Source organism: Natator depressus, chromosome 11 (assembly GCF_965152275.1).
Source record: "Natator depressus isolate rNatDep1 chromosome 11, rNatDep2.hap1, whole genome shotgun sequence".
Lineage (NCBI taxonomy): Eukaryota > Metazoa > Chordata > Testudines > Cheloniidae > Natator > Natator depressus.
The window spans coordinates 58,703,050-58,723,824 of NC_134244.1; the positions used below are offsets into that span (position 1 = coordinate 58,703,050).

At 45.3% G+C, this 20,775-nt stretch overlaps 2 protein-coding genes across 7 annotated transcripts in view; one reads left to right on the top strand and one right to left on the bottom strand.

Moving 5' to 3' along the window:
• The first annotated feature begins 2,667 nt into the window (after window positions 1-2,667).
• Window positions 2,668-17,048, top strand: LOC141996122 (caspase-8-like). 2 transcript variants are annotated; one of them, XM_074967915.1, is made up of 9 exons: window positions 2,668-2,823; window positions 4,379-4,761; window positions 6,991-7,096; window positions 7,474-7,612; window positions 7,712-7,762; window positions 9,529-9,596; window positions 12,422-12,557; window positions 13,517-14,018; window positions 14,882-17,048. In XM_074967915.1, exons 2-9 carry the CDS (start codon window positions 4,457-4,459, stop codon window positions 15,015-15,017), a joined length of 1,443 nt encoding a protein of 480 aa, XP_074824016.1. In that variant the 5' UTR covers window positions 2,668-2,823; window positions 4,379-4,456; the 3' UTR covers window positions 15,018-17,048. The 2 variants fall into 2 exon arrangements, with proteins under 2 accessions (XP_074824016.1, XP_074824017.1); XM_074967916.1 differs by lacking the exon at window positions 2,668-2,823 and having other exon boundaries at window positions 3,907-4,761.
• FLACC1 (flagellum associated containing coiled-coil domains 1) overlaps window positions 13,445-20,775 on the bottom strand; it is a 29,801-nt gene continuing 22,470 nt past the window's right edge. For all 5 annotated transcript variants that reach the window (XM_074967913.1, XM_074967910.1, XM_074967914.1 and 2 more), the window contains 2 exons: window positions 19,292-19,401; window positions 13,445-16,715 (listed from right to left, as the gene is read on the bottom strand). In XM_074967913.1, the coding sequence (XP_074824014.1) occupies window positions 16,595-16,715; window positions 19,292-19,401 (231 nt within the window). In that variant the 3' untranslated portion in view covers window positions 13,445-16,594. The remainder of the gene's footprint in view (window positions 16,716-19,291; window positions 19,402-20,775) is intronic.

A 20,775-nucleotide genomic window follows, 5' to 3' on the forward strand; every position in this document is an offset into this window, starting at 1 on the left:
GTCTTAGACTGTCCCTGACCGGTGTTTTTCCCATCTGTTCTTAAACACTTCCAAAGATGGCAATTCCACAACCTCCCTTGGAAGCCTATTCCAGAGTTTAACTATCCTTATAGTTTTTCCTAATAGCTAATTGGAAATAGCTAATAATAATAATAATAATAGCTAATCTGCTGCAGATTAAACCTTTTACTTCGTGTCCTACCTTCAGTGGACTTGTAGAACAACTAATCACAGTCCTCTTTATAACACTCCTTAACATATCTGAAGACTGTTCAGCTCATTCAGACACGAAGAGTTATTGGAAAAAAAGCCACTCCCCTGTGGACTATGCATGTCACTGCTGTTGAGTCAGAAGCTGGCCATAATGGCACCAGCACACATTTAAAACAACCTGCCAAAACTGTGCACTGTTGAGTGTGCCACAGCCCTAAAACAGATACCACTAAACTGCCCTTGTTTATGATTTTGAAAATATGGTGAAATGGCACACAAGCGTTTTAGGATTTCCGGGTGCTGTATCTTTTGGGGGTGGGGGTAGGGAAGGAAATGACACTACAAGGCTCTGGCTCCCCAGTGCCACGCCCCTTAAAACATACTGCTCAAGCAATGTGGTTACAAGAATAAACATGCATCTTAATGCATAACACTTCCCATCAGCAATCCAGGCGACCAGGAAGTCTCGAGTTAAATTGTGTGTATGCTGCTTGCCTTCACATGAAAAGGTGGCTGAATTACCACTAACTTTAAAAGCAGCCTGGAGAACTGATTGCAGCGAACGCTGTGAGGTGGGACAACTTTGTAGTTAAAACGTAAGTACCAAGTATCTCAGGAACTGGCTTTAGGACGGTTGGTATCCTTTCAAAGGTGACTCATGCTGCCTGTGAATGTACAGCTGTCATTTTAGTAAGGTACCTCTCTCTCAGATTGCTCACAAGCAATTTTGTTCTAGCCTAAAAAGCCACACATTGCCAGCTATTTCTGAAATGATATTTGTACTTTTTATTAATCTTAGGGTAATATTTTTTATTAATATTTTAAGGTAAATCATGAGGTCTTTCTCCCAGTTCTCACTAACTCTGGTGAATGCTCATTGACATCAGTGGGAGTGTGCATGAATAAGGACTGGACTGATTGCTTGTGTTTCCAGGACCAAAGGACAACTGTATAAAAATAGGAGCAGAATTTATTTTTAAGGGAAAGCAGCATATAATATTCTGCTTGTAGTGCAAAGATCTGAAATACAGAAATTTTACATGTGTAGCAGCAATCTGCTTGGTACTGTACAGACACACAGGATGCCGTACAAACTAAAAATCATCTATTTGTTTATATCCTGCAAAGTATTACTATTATCATCTATTATTTGTGTTACCATGGCCCCTAGGATCCCCTGGTGCTAGGTGCTGTACAATTACAGAAAGAAAAGCTGATCCCTGTCCTAAAGAGCTCACAATCTAATCTTTTTTGGCACATATCCTATAGTGATATGGGAAATAAGACACTAGGCATCAAATAAGGGGATTTTCCTTTAAGATATGGAACAGATGGTTTCATCAGTAAGGAGTAGGACTCTGATTCAGCAAAGCATTTAAGCCATGTGCTTAACTTTAAGTACATGCTTAAATCTACCCCCAGGACTAACTAAGGAGTTTGATGTTTGGCATATGGAGTCTAATCCATTTCACTGCAGAAGAAAGACATTCATCAAAAGTTGATGATAAGCACTAGGTACAGTAGGGGTTCTCAAACTGGGGGTTGGGACCCCTTGGGAGGGTCACAAGGTTATTACATGGGGGGGGTCACAAGCTGTCAGCCTCCACCCCAAACCTTGCTTTGCCTCCAGCATTTATAATGGTGTTAAATATATTTAAAAGTATATATTTTTAATTTATAAGGGGCGGGGGTGCACTCAGAGGCTTGTTATGTGAAAGGGGTCACCAGTACAAAAGTTTGAGAGTCACTGCGATACAGCTTGCTGTAAACTGACCTGATATGCAACTCCATTTTAACTGTGTTCTTCAGTGATAAAATGCTTCATTGTTGTTGATTTTCTCAAGCTGAAAAGACATACTTGGCTTCTTTATGGGGGGCCTGAAAACCTTGGGCAGTTAAATCCTCCCCACCCCCTTTGTTGTTTTAAATGAGCAATTCAGATATTTTTTAACCCTGTAACTCCAGAAGAGTGGAGGATTATTGGGTTTATAGTCGCTCTTAAATGCAAATGCCCGAGAAACACTTCCTACGTCTTTGTTAATGCGCCAATACTTTTTTATTGAGGAGGGGAAGAAAAAAAATCACACTATACATTTGCTCAGTGTTTAATTTGTAATGAAAGAGGTGCTGGGGCTCAAGCTATGAACTACCAAGCCTAGAAGTGAACGGCCAGGCCGAGCGATGCCAGGGCTCAGCCCTGGCACAAATTAAGCTCTGCAGCGGAGCCACCGCCCCCAGCCAGGCGGGAACTCTGCATTCCCTCCCCTACTGCCAAGGTTAACAAAACACCCAGCGCACAGGGCAGCCCGGGGCAGGGGGTGTGCGGCCAGATGAACCCCACGCCTCTTTTCAGGCTGCACCCAGCCGCAAGGCAGCCGCTGCGGCCGCCCCGCTCCCACCGCCCCGCCAGTGCTTCACGTGGGCCCGGGGGCTGAGCCCAGCCACGTCTTTCTCCGCCAACCAAGCCCTGCCCCCCTGCAATGGGCTGGGCTTGGGTTCAAAGGCAGGGCCGCTTCCCTTTTATTTTTTTTTTTTTGGCCTGCCGAGGCTCGGCTGGCAGAACGCCCCCATTTTGCATGGCGGCGCCGCCGGCATGAACGTGTGGGGCGGGTGAGGCGCTGAACCCGCTGCTGAGGGGGGAGATTTTTAGACGGCCGAGGGCGCCGTGGCGGCGTCTCCGGCGGGGGGGGTCGTAGCGGGCGTGTGGCGGGGCAGGCGCGGGGCGGCAGGGCGGTGGAGCCGGCTGGAGCGCGCGCGGGCTGCGCCCCCGCCTGGGCCTGCAGCGGGACAGCACCCCCGTTGCTCGGGCGGGCCGGGCGCGCGGCTTCCGGGCCCTGCGGGCGGCGCTCCCGGGGCGGGGTATCGTTGTCCGGCGGCCTGGCGAAAGGCTCTTCCAGCTCAGCGCGGCCTAGTGCCCGGAGCCCTGGAGCGGGGGGCGCAGGCTGGTGACCCTGGCGCTGCTGCCGGCTTCTGGGGCAAGGCCCCGTGCCTCAGTGTCCCCCGGTGTACAATGGGGATAATGGATCATCCGCCCGCCCCCCCGGTGAAGTGCTTTAGAGGCGCCCGAGGGGAAGTGCTGCCTAAGGGCCAGGGCCCAGGGCTCATGCTGTCAGGGGACCGGGGGGGGGGGGGGTTGCCTCTTTCAGATTACACCCAGAGGTGGCGTTTCCTGGCCCTCCCCTGCCTTGTCCCCAAAGGGCTGGGGTCAGCAGTAAGGGAGTGAAATAGTGCGGGCGGCACCCGCTGGCCAACTTTCTAATGGCCAAAACCCAACACCCTTGCCCCCCTGCCACTCCAACCCCCCCCCCACACACACACCCGCTCTTCCCCACCCTCTCGCATTTTCACTCGCTGGGGCAGGGGTTGGAGTGCAAGGGGGGGGGGGTGAGGGGCTCCAGAGTGGGGCTGAGGCGTTTGGGGTGCAGGAGGGGCGCTGGGCTGGGGCCCAGGGTGCAGGAGGGGGCTCAGGGCTGGGGTTGGGGGTGTGGGAGGGGGTTCAGGATCTGCAAGGGCATTTGGGGGGGGGTTTCCAACCTGCGGCTGGGGGTTGGGGTGCAGGAGAAGGTTTGGCCTGCATGCTCTGGCTGGGTAGCACTTACCTCCGGCAGCTCCCAGTCGGCGGCATAGCTGGGCTAAGGCAGGTTCCCTCTGCCTACCCTGGCTCTGTGCTGCTCCCAGAAGTGGCCAGCATGTCCGGTTCCTAGGCGGAGGCACGGACAGGTGGCTCTGCGCAGTGCCCGTGCCCGCCGATGCTGTCCCCGCAGTTCCTGGCCATTGGGAGCTGTGGAGTCAGCACTGGGGGCGGGGGCAGCATGTGGAGCTTCCCTGATCACCCCTGCATCTAGGGGCTGCAGAGACATGCCAGCCGCTTCCAGGAGCTGTGCAGAAGTCAACTGAGATTTATCACTGACTTCAGTGGGTATAGAATGTCAAGCCCTTGAGGGTCCATTTTCTCCAGCAGCCCAAGTACTGGCCATTGCCAGGTGCAGGTACTCAACTAAGGTAGATGACCCACTGGTATGTAATCCTAATGCTAGAATGAATAAAGGCATGGCAGATCCAAGGGACGAATGAAAAAAAAATATCAATAGGTACAAAGTTTACTATGAGACTGTTTGCAAATTGCTGCCATACCAGATCCATGCAGTTGTTTTCTTATTCACAGTCTAAACAGAGGCCACTTACGACCCTTCTTTCCTTTTATCTACGACTGAAATAACCTTTTGTCAGCTGTCTGAAGAAGATGGACTTCCACAAGCTCCTCTACACCATCAGTGAGGCTCTGGCCACAGAAGACCTGGTGGCTCTGAAGTTTCTAAGCCTTGAACACATCCCACTGCGGAAGCAGGAAGGCATCCGTGATCCTGAGGCCTTATTCCTAGCACTCGAGGAAAAGGGCATGATGGAGGAAGACAATCTGTCCTTCTTAAAGGAGCTGCTGTTCAGGATAAACCGCATAGACCTCCTAACTGATAAACTGAGCTCCAGCAGAGAGGAGATGGAGAGGGAGCTTCAAATTCCAGGGAGGGCAAAGGTATCTCAGTTCAGGTGGGTAGCTCTGTATTGTATTGGTGGGGGATCTAATGCCTTATGAAAAATTAAGTATAAATTATGTTAATGATTTGCACGTGATTTGTACCTGTGGTTTGTCTATAAGTGCTCTCTGAAGGCCTCAGCCTCTTCCCAACGAAATCAATAGGAAGTTTTGCCATTGATTTTAATGGGAGCCACATTAAGTCTGCAAAACAGTTAAGCAATCCCTTTGCATAATGTGTATAAATAAATTGCTACCTTAATGTGCATGTTAATGTACAGTAAATGTATGCGAGTCTGACACTGATGTAACTTAAACAACTTGCAAATAATAAATGAAAGAGTAAATTGCACATTCCTTTAAATAATAGATTGGAAACAGTAATTCATCCCAGGGGAGGGGTGAGATTCTCAGACCCATTAAGTCTGCATTTGCATTGTTCTAGCACGGCAAAGCAGATTTACATGTGGCATAAGTGACCATCTGAGGATTCTCCTAGAATGGGGGGAAAATCCCTGGATGAGCTTGACTTGCGCGCCCTTGTGTCCAGATGCTAGAATGACTGTTGATGACAGTCAGAACATAGAGCAGCCCTGAGGCTGCTCTACTTTATATTAGGGGCTAGGCCGTCACAAATTGGCACTAGGACCAAGAGCTGCAAAAGCGGTAAAAATCTTTGCACTATTGCCTTTTCAGCTCTGCCATGTTTTACTCAGGATCTGGCTGCAGCTGTTTATTTAAATTGGAGGATTACATAGTATTAGTGCTCAGACTAGAGAGCATCCTATTTTCAGAAAACCAAACTCCTGGTCTGGATAAGTGACATTAAACACTTTAGGGCCCAATTCTGTACAATGTTTCAATTGGAGTTGTGGGTGTGTCTGGCCTGAGCCTGAAAATGAAAACCAGCATCTTTGTTTCCTAATTAAACAAATTCCTCTTCTCAGCAGGCTGGAATTTAAGGAGAGTGCACTTGGCTGATATAAATGGCTCTCCTTGATGTGGAGCATGGGGAGTAACTGCTGTAAGGTGGGATTTACAAGGACACTGAGGCAGGAGGCCTGTATTCATTGTCTGTCTAGTTAGGACAGTTCAGTACACCCCTGATTCAAGAGCCGGTTGGGTTAGATTAGCTGCTTGCTCCTAAGAGAAGGGTATCATGCGCAGAATATACAGCAGCTGTCTGCCTCCCATACTGATATTAGACTGCATTTCAGACTACCTTTTCAGACAGTGAAAAGCACCATTCCTTAAAGGCCCCCACATGACTTCTGCCCAGCTCTGGTTTTGAGTTTGCCATCCATCCTTATTGCTCACTGACTGAGTGGAGACTGCTGTACAGTAGTCCCTGGGCGCGGTCTGAGATAACCTGCACACAATGCAAATCCATCCTTCCTTCCATTCCCTTCCCTCTCACCAATGTGTGTGCTTCTGTCCTGAGACTTCAGTAAAGGCGGATGCCCTTCTCTACCAGCATCTGTCTTTAACGTTGCCTGTCAGTAGTTCAGTGGCATCCTGTAAAGCTGTTTAACGATCCCAGATGTTTAGAGATCCATACTTGTTTTTGGTGCATCTGCAAGTTACATGGTCTCTGCAGTGCTGCAGGACAAACTTTGGATTTTGTTCTATGAATTCGATTAAAATACATGCATACACACACCTCACAGCTCAAATGTGAATGGTCCCAGTTTGAGGTTTTTCAGCCCCATTGAGGGTCTTGATGCTGGCTGTAAGATAGACCTGGAACAGAGCATCTCTGGGGGCTTTCACCTGCCAGTATAAATATGACTGCAGTGTAAACTGATCCGCTATGTCTCAGTGTATTTATCATAGACTATAGCAGGATAGGAACTTGGGGAGTTACTGGTAAGTGATGAAAACTGAGAAAAAGCATCGACTAATAACTGAACTGTAAAAGCCATCAGCCCATATTGGGTTTTAGTTGGGCAGCTCAACTTAGTTTTTAAAAACTAACTCATTTTGGCTGCATAAAAAGAACCATGTTTGAATTCTATGTTGTCCTGGGACCAAGTGAAGTTAAAAAAAATCAATTTCCTTTGTGTTAACATTTGTGTCTGTGTGGAAAAAATACAATTTTGTGTGTGTGTATATCATACAATTTTCACATTTTGTGCCATGTATGCTTCTAGTGAGCTCTCAGTAGTTTGCCAGCACAATATTAAATTAAGCTAGGATACCAACTCGTTCATACTGAGCGAAGCAACTCCCTGTTTTCCCACCAGGTACCTGCTCTTCCAGCTCTCAGAAAACATAACAACAGATGAGTTGAAATCTTTGAAGTTTCTTCTGATGAAAGAGCTTCCAAAGTGCAAGCTGGACAATGAGATGGTAAGAATTGTTTCCTTGCTTTTAGCGGATCCAGCAGTTGTTTAAGGTGTAGTGGGAGACCAGGACTTCTTCGGGAATGGCCACCCTATGTTTCCACATCTTAACACCACTTCCCTTACCCCCACCTCCAGTAAGGAATATTTCTAGCTAGGGACTAGATAGCTTATTTGCTTCATTATTATTAATCATGTTTATTACTGCAGTATCCAGACTGCAGCCCTATTGTGCTAGATACTGTATAAACAAAGTAAGTAGTAGACAGTTCTCTGCCCTGAAGAGCTTATAATCTAAATAGATAAGATGAGATAGTAGACTGGAGAATGTGGAGGGAAAGTAAATTCTATCTCTAACAGGAAATTGACTTTCTAATTGCCCAGACACTGATCAATGTTTTCATTGAGATGGAGAAGAAGGGACTACTGGCAGAAGAAAACCTAGAAACCCTCAAGACTATTTGTGAGAAAATTGACAAAAGCCTTCTGAAGAAAATTGAAGAGTATGAATCAGAGCGAAATGGTAAAAATGGCCTTTTCCACATCAGTTACTTTTGAATTGACACATCAGTTTAACGTGCTAAGCATCTATAGCTAAACAATGGATTTCTTTCGTATGCAGTGGAAATGTACATCACAGAAGGACATGGAGGCCAAACAGGAGTCTCTGAAGGTAACTGACACAGATTAGCTTCCAAAGAGATGCCATTTAGAACTTTCTTAATGCATTTTCACCTCTTTTTCCCACATCCATCACATTCCTTTTAATCCATCTACTTGTCTTGTCTCACCTTTATATGTAGTGAGCTCTATTTACACCTCTACTCCAATATAACATGACCCGATATAACACGAATTCGGATATAACGCGGTAAAGCAGCGCTCGGGGGGGCCGGGTTGTGCGCTCTGGTGGATCAAAGCAAGTTCAATATAATGCGGTTTCACCTATAACGCAGTAAGATTTTTTTGCTCCTGAGGACAGTGTTATATCAGGGTAGAGGTGTATTTGACCATGTCTAACCAAACGCACTGTTTTAAAGCCCCTTATTTTTCATAGTTACTCTAGTGAGATTTAAAAAAAAAAAAAAAAAAAAAAAAGCTCTTTATTGCAATGAATAGGCAAGGAGTATCAGAGATGCCTACTGTCTCTAGCAGGTATTTTATTTTATGTGCAGGCTGTAGTCCTGCCTCAGGCCCAATGAACATAGATCCATGTGCTGTTTCATTGACTTCACTAAGATGCTGCACAGATGCAGGGACTGTATATGATCAGATACTGATGCAGGCTCTGGGCCCCAAGGAGTGCAAGGAAAGAAATGATCTATTTAATACCAGTGTATCTAGTTAAGGACTCTAAGAAGTCTTTACCTCCCCAGCCGACTATGTGGCCTAGTGGATAGAGCACTGTACTGGGACTTGAGTGATCTCTGTTCTAATACCAGCTCTGCCTGTGGCCTGCTGTGTGACCTTGGGCAACTCTGTAAAGTGGGAGATAATGATAATGATCTCCTTTTAAAAAAGTATTTTGTGATCTATAGCTGAAGAACACTAGCTGCCAGGGAGATATTATTTTTCACTCTAAACATTTTTTTGGTGGTGGCACACTGAAACTTCCAAAATCCATTCCTGGAGGCAGGGAGATTTTAATATTTCATACACGAACAAACTTGGGCAAGTGGGCTGATATCATAGAGGTAAACTGGTGTTTGCCAGAAAGGGAGGGGGTACTGTGGATACAGTAGTCAGGGTCTGTGCAGAAAGGCCATGTGATTTTGAAGCTACTCACTTACAAGCGCTTTAAAAGTGCTTTCACCATTATGCACCAAAATAGGAAAGGACTCGGGAGCCATTCTTGAGGCATGGTGAAAGCACTTACAAGTTTAAAGCCACTCACTTACAAGTTTGTAAGTGCTTTCAGCCATTCTTGAGGCATAGAAAATTCATGCTTTACCTGTACAGTATTTGGCTTTTGTCAGTACAGTAGATAGGGCAGTTGAAATTCCTATTGGATAAATAGCTTTACCAGTTCAGTATTTCAGTGGATGAAAAACCAATTGGATAAAAAGCTATTATCCTAGCAGCGTACCTTGATACACAAGAAGCAAAGCGTTAGGGGCTTGCTCCTGCTCCCAGTGAATTCATTGAGCAGTTTTGTATTTTTTTTTTCCCCCAGTTGGCACAGGATCAATTCCTGTGTCATTTTACTCCAGTTCAGCTACTCTGAAACACAACACTTTTTGCAACCCCCACACACCTTACTGAAGCCAGGGGATAGCATTTACTCATTGTACTTGCATTGCTGCTAATGGCCATTACACACGTGTCTCAAGAGCAGACTAGTGGACCTTTTAAAGTAACAATTTCCCAGCTTTCCCAGATGATAAAATATTATGCTTTACCTAGTTCTATGCCTCATTGTCTCTTTCTGGATTATTTTAGTCCAGGACAGCCTTTGGCCATCTCAGACTGCATCGGATTCTCCAGGCATCCATGAAGAAATCCAGCAGGTAAATCAGGATTAAAAGTTACTTTATGGGATCTGGCTGTATGTGGGATATTGTTGTGTTGGGCAGATGGTGGGCAGTGAGAGTATCAAGCAGCAGACAAATCTGTCTGTTTATGAAAACAAAACCCTACAAGCTTGTGGCAACAGAGGGTAGCCTTTCAATGGTTGGCATGAGCTGGAAATTTTGATGTGAGTTTTGTTTGGTCTGTGCAGAGAGGCTGTCTATGAGGTGGAAACATGTCACTTATGGGATATTTGTTCTTCTTAAGCCATGTCAGTTGGGGCACAGGCAGAATGTGGCACAGTTATTAAGCTTCAGCAATCTGTTATTAGAAAGTCTTTTGTTTCACGGGGTAGCTAGAAGGGGCCCATTTCTTGAACAGAGGATAGGGCAGAGTGAGTTAACACTGATAAGCAGTGCCAGAGAGCTGAGTGGCTCTGTGCTAGGGTTGGATGGTTGGGTTTTTCTTTTAAACAAAGATGAATATTTTGATCTGCAGCTATCCTGCTAGATGCTAAATATCTCATCTTGACCCCCAGCCCATTTGATGCTTCCAAATATTGCCATTCATTATAAGAACAGAATGCTAGAGTTTTACAGTGATGGCAGCTCTATAAGGCCCTGTTTCTCTACTTCACTATCAGCCTCTCCAGGCACCATACAGGAGTTGCTGTTGCACTGGTCTCTCTCCTCATTTGTTACTCACGGGTGACCTTACCTGTGGAGATGGTGCATTGTTGTTGCTGGAGGCTCCAGGACTGGTCTCTGTCCTTCAGCTCAGGGCACCAGTCTCAGGTGGAACATGGTGGTGGATCAGTTTCTCCTGTCAATTTTATTTTATATAAAAAAAATTGTTTTCATTTTTGTGCAGTTGTGACTTCTAATCTTCCTCCTTCGCTGCCCCTGGATCTAGTGAACAGCAGTGTGGTGGTTTCAGCCACCTTGCCTCCCTCCTGGAGTCCTCTGCCCCTGATCTGGCAGGGCAAAGCTGTCCTGTAAACACCCAGTTTTAAATCTAAGCAGTGGTCCTCTCTCTGAAAAAGCATTTGCAGGCTCTACAGCAGGGGGGGTATGCCCTGCCCGGTCCCACCCATCTGACCCTTGCGCTGCTAGGGCCCAGGCCCCACCCTGCCCTCAGGAGGCACAACTCCAATGCAGAAATGTTCGGTGAAGCGCTTCTGAGGGAGAGTATAAGGACAAGGAGGAAGCTATTGGGCCGGTGCCAGGGGTAATCCCTGCAACAGAGCTGGGCTGGAAGGGGAAAAAACCCTGAGAGGATCCAGTCCCTGCCAGGTGTGTGGGGGCTCCTACACAGCTCCCCTTCCTCTGGCTGTGAATTGGGGGATTCTCAACCTTAATCGTATCATGGGTATTTTTAGTAAAAGTCAGGGACAAGTTGCAGGCAATAAAAAATTCACAGAAGCCCAGGACCTGTCCGTGACGCTTACCAGAAATACCCTGAGGAGGTGGGGAGGCAAAGAGCTTTGCTGGGGCTTGCAACGGGGTGTCCAAAGCTGAAAGGTGGCACCTCAGCCTAGCCCTGGAGCCTCCAGAAATAACACTGGATCACCCCCAAATGCCATAGGCAGGGGCATGAGGTTTGAGTAATGAACGAGGAGAGAAGCTGCTAACAGAAAAAAATTCAGGTAATAAAATTTCTCCTTTAGCTGTAAACCCTGCAGTTCCACTTCTGGACAGCAGAGGGCACTAACACTCCCTTCTGCTCTTGGCCAAATAGCCCTGTCTCTGCCTGTCCCCCTGCTGTGGATCCCTGGCCGAGGCAGGAAGGCTTAGGAGTACTGGGGGAAAGGGAGAGCATAGGTGTGAGAGTGAAGATCACGAGACACAGCCGTGTGAGAGGAGCAGGAAGGGGTTGGGCTGCATGTAGAACAGGGGGTGAACATTGTCAGGAGGTGGCCATGGAAGGTGCTGGAGGCAGAATTAAGGCAGAGGGGGATGTAATGCAGTAGAGTGGGGAAGGGCCTGGATGCTGGAGCAGAAGGGAGCTGTGTGATGGGGGAGAGTCAGGGGCATGCAGGATATGATTGAGGAGAAGGAGTATCGGGAGTGGCTCTAATGGGGGAAGATACTAAGGGATGGTGGGGAGAGATCCAAGGGTGAGATCTCACAGGAGATGGGGAGAGAATCTAGGAGAATGTGGATGGCAGGAGACTGAACTGGACAGAGAGAGTGGGAGCAAGGAGCAAGGTGGGGGAGAGATTTATAGGGTGGAAAAAATTAAATGTAAAGTGGAGAAGAGCAGAGTCAGGGAAAGGCTGAGGGGAAGGAAATGGGCAGGTACAAGCAAAAGCAATCAGACTGAAAAACAAGGGAGACAACGGTCAGGATGAAGAATGGGTGTGAAGTGAGCAGTGAGGGAATGTTTGGAGGAGTAACTGAGGGGGATGGTGAGGCCTGTACATCAGACAGCGGGGAAGGAGCAGTTTATGTGAGGATAAGGATAGGTGAGATGGAGCAAGAACGTGAGGAGAGAAGGTGGTGGTTGAGGTTGGCGGAAGAGAGACCCCCCAATGCCCCTAAGTTATGACACTTGCAGCCATGGTGACTAAGTAGCTGATGGAGCATCCTGGCCTCAGCACACCCCCTACACCAAGGAGGGAAGCAGGTGGCACAGAGCCTGCAACAAGAGACGTTGGTGTAGGGAGAATCGTTGGCTCCCCATTAGTGCAGCTCTTCAGCTGCTGTGCACTGGAACTGGGCATTAGGCTGAACCCATTGAACGTGCAGCAGGAGTATATGAAATGTGAATGACTGGTTGCTGCAGTGCAGGTTGTGGGTTGTTGTTCATCTGTTTTCCCAAACAGCCTGACATGTACAAAATGAGCAGCCAGCCCCGTGGAATCTGCCTGATCCTGAACAATCATGACTTTACAAAAGCAAGATCAGAGGTGCCTAAACTTCAAAACATAAAAGACCGGAACGGAACAGATGCCGATGCAGGTACAGCAAGGACTAGAAAAATTCAGATACAGTTTGCATATCTATAAACTCCAGGGAAATTGGAGTAATATGAGAGAGGGGAAGAGGTCTGGCCTACTCTATGAAATTTATTTAACTAGTTATCACAGCGTTCACTGTCAAACTGAGATGGGATATATCAGGTGGGGTTCCACAGTGGTCTGTCCTGGATCTAGTACTATTTAATATTTTCATTAACAAGTTGGATGATGGAATAGAGAGTACTACTGTAAAATCTGTGGCTGACACCAAGCTAGGAGGGGTTGCCAGCACTTTGGAGGACAGGATTAGAATTCACAATGATCTTGATAAAATGTAGAATTGTTTTAGAATCAGTAAGATGAAATTCAGTAATGACAAGTGCACTTACGAAGGCAAAATCCAATGCCTAAATACAAAATGGGGAATAATTGGCTAGGCAGCCGTAATATAGAAGGAGATCTGGGGATTATACTGCATCACAAATTTAATGAGTCAACAATGTGATGCTATTGGGGAAAAAAAGCAAATGTCATTCTGGGATGTATTAGCAGGAAGGCTGTAGATAAGACATAGGAGGTGATTGTTCTGTTCTGGTAGGGTTTCAGCTGGAGCACTGTGTCCAGTTCTGGGCACCACACTTCAAGAAAGATGTTATTTGCAAATTTTGTAAGTGTGCGCTCTCCTGTATCATGCAAGTTGTTAATGAAAATATTGACAATATTAGATCACTGCTGTTCAAGCCCTTAGATCCTTCTTTTCCTCTCTCCTGCTCATTGCTGTGGTAGGTGAGATAAATTCCCAGTCTGAAAACATAAGTAATGGGGGTGGGGAGGTGGAATTAAATGTATAAGGGTGGGGGAAAAAAGCATGAGCCTAATTCTCTTTAGTGACTGATTAATTTATTTAGTAAAAATTACAAAATGTCTCCCCCCCCATTGCCCCTTCTGTTTACTTTCCAGCGGCTTTGAAAAAGGTCTTTACCAAACTTCACTTTGAGATAGCAGAGCACAAAGACCTCACTGCACAGGAAATCCGTCACACAGTGCACTTGTACAGGAGCATGGACCACCAGGACCGGGACTGCTTTGTTTGCTGCATCCTTTCCCATGGTGATAAAGGCATCGTATTTGGTACTGATGGGCAGGAAACATCTATCCAGGAACTAACCACTTCTTTTACTGGCATGAACTGCCCCTCACTTGCTGGAAAACCAAAAGTGTTCTTCATTCAGGCCTGCCAAGGGGACACATTCCAGAAAGGGGTACATATAGAAACAGATTCTACAGAGCTGGATTCTTCTGTAGAGGCAGATGCAAGATTTCAGCTGGAGTGCATTCCAGATGAGGCAGACTTCCTGCTTGGAATGGCCACCATGAAGGATTTTGTGTCCTACAGAAGCACAACCCAGGGCACTTGGTATATACAATCACTGTGCGAGCACTTGGAGAAGAGCTGTCCACGGTTAGTACAACTTATTTCAATCTCCTATAGCTACAGCTATCTTATTCATAAAAGCTTTAACACTGATTTGTGTATGTACATACATTTTGTCACCTCTTCATTCTTAGCTTTACACCTTGTCTGTACAAAATTGCACCTGTTGAATTTAAGCTGTGATTTAGTTAAATAGGTGCAAATAGCTCTGCAGATACCCTTACCTACATCAGTTTTTAAACTGACAAGTTAAACCAGTGCTAGCTTCTTGTGTAGACAAGGCTTTATACAAGTGGTGCAATTAGTGGGGTGCTTGGGTGTTGTCTGCACACATCTGCCTCACCTGGAGTGATTGTAGGCAGAGTAACCCACAACCCTCATTGATACAGGTGTTGTGTAAATCTGAGGATGAAGCAGTGACACACATGTAGAATATAAAATCCTATTACAACTGATCTGTAATTATGGTCTCCTATATAAGGGAGTTGCATCCCATTCAGGTATCTGTGAATATCTGTATGGAGGTGGGGATGGGAGCATGTTCCTACACACCCATGTATTTGTACACACAGAGACAGGTCTCGCTCTGTATAAAATAATAGAGAGAATCTCACGCACACACTGCTCCTACATACATACAAAGAGAAAGACCTGAATAGGGTCCAACTCACTTTTTTAGAAGACAGCAATTACAGATCAGGCACTGTAAGTTGTTCAGTGTAGTATAATAAAGGTAAATCCATTATTTGGTCGTTACACAGAGCGAGCACTGCTGGCTTTGATATGGGATAATGTAGTAGCATCTTTAAGCAATCAAAAGGTGTTAGTGGACAGCAGGTTAGGTGAACCCCTTTGCTGTTGCTAATGCTGAGATTCTCATTTTTTCGCAGAGGAGAGGATATTCTCTCGATCCTGACAGCCGTGAACCGGGAGGTGAGCAGGAAGAATGACAGGCTGAACCAAGGGAAGCAGATGCCACAGCCCAGTTTCACACTCAGGAAAAAACTCATCTTCCCCATCAATTGAACAGGGAACTGTAGTCACCCCAACTTGAAATCTGCTATGGGAAAGTCTGCGTCAGTTCTGGGCTTTTGTTTGTTACAAAATTACAGCTTTCAGTATGTCCTCTCAGGGTGGGAACAAACATACCTTTTTTTGAAATGTAGCTTTCCAGAGAGCAGGCTATTTCATTAGAAGTGTTCACTTTTTGTAATCTGCCAGAATTGTGAGTACAGCCAGGTTGCTGGACAGCTCAATGCTCTCACCAGTGCCTGTAGATCAGTGTTTCTCAGTGACTGGTCCGTGGACCAGCACCAGTCCCTGATATCTCCCTGACACAGTTTAGAAAGGGAGGAAGCCAGTCCCTGGTATCAGAAAGGTTGAGAAACACTGCTGTAGATGATAGCAGGTATTAATATAGAGGCACTTTTTCAAATGATGTATTTTTCAGGGAGAACTGTCTACCAAATTTGGAAAACAAGATACTGACTAACTTAGAATCAAGTTTAGGGTTGTGCACACATGTAGTTTATGATCAGCTTGTACAAAAGTAAAAAGTAAGTTTCAGAAAATTTTCTCTCCCTGAAAATAATTATACAAATTTTAGTCCAACAGGATAGATTGAAGAAAAAAATTGAAAGTATATGACAAGGGCTTACACCAGAAGTGCCTTTTCAAAGCACTGATGGTGAGGCAGGTTAATAGTAATGTCTTTTCTTAATAAAGTGTCCATTAGACTTATTCAGCTTCTGTTCTCAATAAATCTAACTCTCCGCTTCCACACACTGCTCTCCAGTAGAGCCAGTCAGACAGTGGCAGCAAGAGCCTCTGTTATCCATCTTTCAGAGCGTCTGCTTTTAGCAGCTTAAGAATTAAGTCAGTTGTGAAGGTGCAACCCTAAGGAAGCCTGAAGTGGTTGGGCAGCCAGGGGACAAAAATTTACTTTCCTCACTGGTTTTCAAATCCTACTTCTAGTACCAGAGCACAGAAGAATGCCAAATAGACACAATCACCACACTCACTTCTTGCAACACCTCCCTTGGTAGACGGGACTCCAAGCGCTGCTGGGCTTATGAGCTTTGATGCTATTACAAGGTAAAGACTGGTTGCCAGTGATATAAAATAAAGGTAAGCAACAGCAAAGTTAGCTGTCCATTCCATACAGCCTCAGCCAAGTGTAGGAAGGACTCTGACTAGAAGTCTGACTGCCTGGGAGGAGCAGCATCCCTATTTATAGTAGCATATAACTATTGTAGTAATGATTAGCAAGAGGGATAAAAACATTAGCCTCTGAGCACCCATTCATCTACACCACACCAGCCTGTCCTGGTAAGAGCGAGCTTGAGCAGAGATAGGAGTCAGCTGAGCATCATAGTGCAGCACACATACTTGGGGCCAGCATCCATCGCTCTCTCTGGAAACAAAGCAAAATGGAAATGACAGGACAAAAATAGGACACCTTGAATATGACTGATTGATTTGGAAGAGTGAGGGACTGCAGATTTGGCACTGCCTACAGAAATGGAAAATAAACTTGAACATATTGCTACATTTGGATTTACCATCATCAGCAAGTTTCCCTTAGTAACAAGGTCACATTCCCATTAGAGCAATACTGATAACTGACTCTTTCGCTGGACTCTTTCGCTGGACTCTTTCATTATATGACTCTTTCGCCGGACTCTTTCATTATATGCTTCTTCACTCTTTGTGATCAGTTTGCGTCTGTGGGAATAGGAAGGGGAAGTGTTACAAAAGGGATAGTAGAGTATCTACTCACATCTGCCTCTGTTACGTAGCCTTTTATTTTACTGAAAGTGAATTTTTTAATGTGGTGTTACACCACCATGGGTTCTGCTCTGGTGGCTAGAGCTTCAAGCTTAACAGAGTGAAAATCAGCTCTGCTGCTTGCTTCAGATTTAGAGTCTCTAGGAACACAAAGACCAAGGATAGTGACCACATACATTCACAAGTACACGGTCTAGTCTGTATTACCAGTTTTATTAAAGTTACAGTTAAAGTTATGATTACTCAAGCATATAGAAATTCTGTATAGACATACACAAGTTACAAATATAGTTTTACTCACATCCTTAACAATAGTGTTAGGATCTGATTGATCATCAGTAGAGGGATGGTTCCTGCTGGAGTTTCCCATAGCGAGCTCAATTTTCCCACCCTGGGCACCCTCTTTTATAATGTGATTCTGTCTATAACTCATTAACATTTACGCACATTGTGCACCCTGCAGTTAGGGCACCTGTTAGAAAAATGTAACTACTGACTATCTTGTAAGCAAAAAATTACTCTATTAATTTTTTGCAGTATCACCCATTGGTACATCTTTTCCCATAATCTTATGGCATCAGGTTATTCTTTGGTCACTTATATTAGCATTTCTTAACTCTGTTGCCTAGTATGGCTAAGATAAAAATTTACAGGCCTCAGCCTGTAGGCCTTGGGTTTCAGCCCTACTTAGATACCGAATACACAATTATCCTTTCCACATACTGATGAGTCTCATACTTCTATAATCCTACATTTTAACTCTATTTAGCTTACAGTGATTAAATATGACACACGTTAATCATAACATCAATGAATAAACTAAAGCATTGGCTACAGTTACTACACAGGCTACAGAATTTAAAGCCTGCCAGATAAGCAGGTGCAACTCCATTGACTTCAGCAGACTCAGTTATGATCAGTTTACTGATAGATCTGGGGACAAACACTCACACAATAGGAAGCATGCTAAGCTCCCACACAGCCTCCACATGTGGTTTTCCTTTCCGAGACACAAGCGGAAGCTCTATTTCCATTGTAATTTAAGTCCTGATCTTTAGTAAACAATACATTAACATGCTTAAATCTTGGCCCAGCGGCACATTCATCTTGGTTATTGTGGAACTTGAGTGCCATGTTCCCCAGTAAGCAATGAGAATGATCATTGATGAGTTAAAACGAAGCCACCAAACTGAACAGTGGAAGGCCAGCAATTCACAGCATCCTCTCCCTTTATCAATTCCAGTAAACTGGGACAGTGGTAGCGTCAAGAAGGGAACAGAGATTTAATGACCAAGAATGGAAAACAATTCCTCCCCTCCTTCCAAAAGAGAGACATTTTTTTCTGTGTTAACACCATCTTATCTATTAGAATGAGAAAATGTGTTTTAAACGCTCTAACCTTGTCATCTCCATTTGTTTTTTCTTTACACTTCATTCACCTTAGTGAAACCAGACTGGTTAGTTTCACTTCCTGCGCCTCCTATGCTGTAGGTGATCATTATTTTAAAGGACTGGGATACTTCTGATAGGGTTTGCATAATGGTGTCACATGAAAAAAGTGCACTCTTAAAAATGTGGCTGGCATTGCTACTGCCAGCCTCTGCCTCACTGATGTGCATATTGCTTGGAGGGGAGGATTTTTCCAGTACCTCTGTGTCAGAATGGGTTTATTATGAAACACCGAACAAGTATAATTAACATTCTCTCTGTTGAGAGCTCAGATGTGTAGAAACTGTTCTTTTGCTCAAACACATTACCAAGAACAGACTGCCTGCGGAAACCGAGCACATTCTGCTCCATAATCTTGTGTCTTAAACATTTTGTTGTTATAAATAAACCAAATATTTGATTGATTAAATAAAAACTGGGACATTTTCAGGTGTCCTGAATGACGTTCCTGTGACACCACGACATTATCTAAAAAAATATTTGAGCTAGTCCTCGTGAAACTGGGACAGTCAGTCACCTCCTTTAGGCTGCTACAAGGCTACAGGGTTGCAGATGTAATGCTGCACAGAGACAGGACAATGTGGACTAAATTGTCACTCACTGTCCTCACAGAATGGGCTGTCTATCCGTATGGCTCAGCTACTGAGCTGGCCTGCCTTGAAGGTCCTAGAGACCCATGAGAGGGGGAAATAAAGGCAGCCCTACTCACTAAAATGAAGAAGACAGAAGCTGAATTGCATGCAGCTGCCCTGATTGCAAAGCCCATGTTCTGGAAGTTGACAGGCTGTCTAAGCTTCTTGTGGGGCTTTTCTAAGGCACCAAAGTTTGAGCAGGGGGAATGCATATACCATCTGTGCAGTGCAGCTCTGCTGAAACTGCTTGGCAAATGGCACTTGCATGAGAATGTTTGGATATAAAATCAGCTGTTGCTGCGAATGAAAGAACTGACAAAGCCTCATAGTGTAAGAAAGAATGATTAAAAAGCGTGAACTAGTAAATGCTCACAGAGGTGGGTGCTGCTAGTTGAAGCTATCTGGGCTGAAATATGTAGAATTCGTTCCTACCTCAGAACGGCATTTTCATCCGTCAAGGAAGTGATATTGAGCTGGTGTTTTAATTCAACTGCCGAGATTTTCTGTTGAATGTTTTTCTCCAATTCCATCAGGTTGCTTTTCTGGGGGGAAAAGGAGTACCAGGTAGTAATTCACTTGCTGTACCCAGGCAGAATCAGTCGTTTTACACAATGGCAGGACACAAGACAGCAGGGATGACTGAGAAACACAGAAATCAGTCTGGACCAGTCTAAGCAGGCAAAGACCTTCCACTCCACGCTTCCTCAAAATCAATTGTTCTGCTATAGGAACAGCCCAAGCTCGACGTTAGCATGGTCAAATGCTCCCAGGTTTGAAATAGCCCAAGGTCTATCCTGGGTTAGACAGCACAAACAAGTATGAAAGGTGGGCCATGGTGGTGCAGCATCAGAGCGCAATAGAAAGACTCATTACTAACAGGGAGTGGGATCCCAGGTAGCCAGTCACAAAAGGCTGACATGCCAACACGGTATATTCAGTCACATTTGCTTTTAATTTCCCATTTGCTTCTATAGTGAACACCACAGTAATCTCTCTACAAACAGAATGCCACTGGTTAGTGTTCTTGTAACAGGATGTACCCTACTTATAACTAACCAGAGAGCAATAATCAGAGCCTGTTAGCATATCCGTGGTACAGCTACTCCGCACTGGTTATACAGAAAATCCATCACAAACACAGAGCGGGGAAGGGAATCCCCTCATCTTTCTCAGACATATAACTGAACGGGTCATACAATACAAATGCCAGTTGGCTGCAACAAATCCTTGGTCCTCTAGTAATTTCATTGGCAGTGTGCTGAATGCTATGGTGTCTAGAAACTTCTTGGCAACTGTGATGATAGAACTCAGCTCCTCTTCCATCAAAAGCATAGGCCCCTACCAGGTGAGCTACAGAAGTAGTCAGCCAGCTATTACTTGTGTATAGGACCTACAGCATAGAGCAGAACAGTTCCCCGGGTCATTTGCTATAATATTAGTGCAAATTCTGTCCTGTGCACCGAGAGGACAACCCCCCGCTCCAAAGTCTGAATCCAGCAGCAGATATTAATAATGTCAAAGAAATGCACAGAAACAATCCACCAGAAAATTGGCTTTAGAAGTGCAAAAACAGCCCACCTTTTCCGACATGGCCACTAATTCTGGATGTCTCGATTTGTGAGGGGTCAAAGTGAGATTCTAGAAGTTGCACCCAACACACACATCCCCCTTCCTCCTCAGCTCAGGGGAAAATCTTGCACACTGGGTGACAGGCCTCATTTTGCCGTGGAATTCCCAACCAGTGTCAAAAAGGATTCCTTCAGAACAGAGAAACTCCAGGGCCTGGGGCTCACTGGCCTATACCCTCCTGCCTCTGCACGCAGCCTGCAAATATCTTGATGACGCTCATTAACTCCCCAAACAGGTTCCCCTCCCATAACACCTCCTGCTGGATCTCCTATACCAGGCTCCTAATT

What these genes read in the sequence shown, in the direction of transcription:
- LOC141996122 (XM_074967915.1), top strand. Translation starts at nt 4,457, where the DNA reads ATGGACTTCCACAAGCTCCTCTACACCATCAGTGAGGCTCTGGCCACA. An exon ending in GCAAGCTGGACAATGAGATG is followed by an intron (nt 7,097 to 7,473) that starts GTAAGAATTGTT and finishes CTAATTGCCCAG; the next exon opens with ACACTGATCAATGTTTTCAT. An exon ending in CGGAACAGATGCCGATGCAG is followed by an intron (nt 12,558 to 13,516) that starts GTACAGCAAGGA and finishes TTTACTTTCCAG; the next exon opens with CGGCTTTGAAAAAGGTCTTT.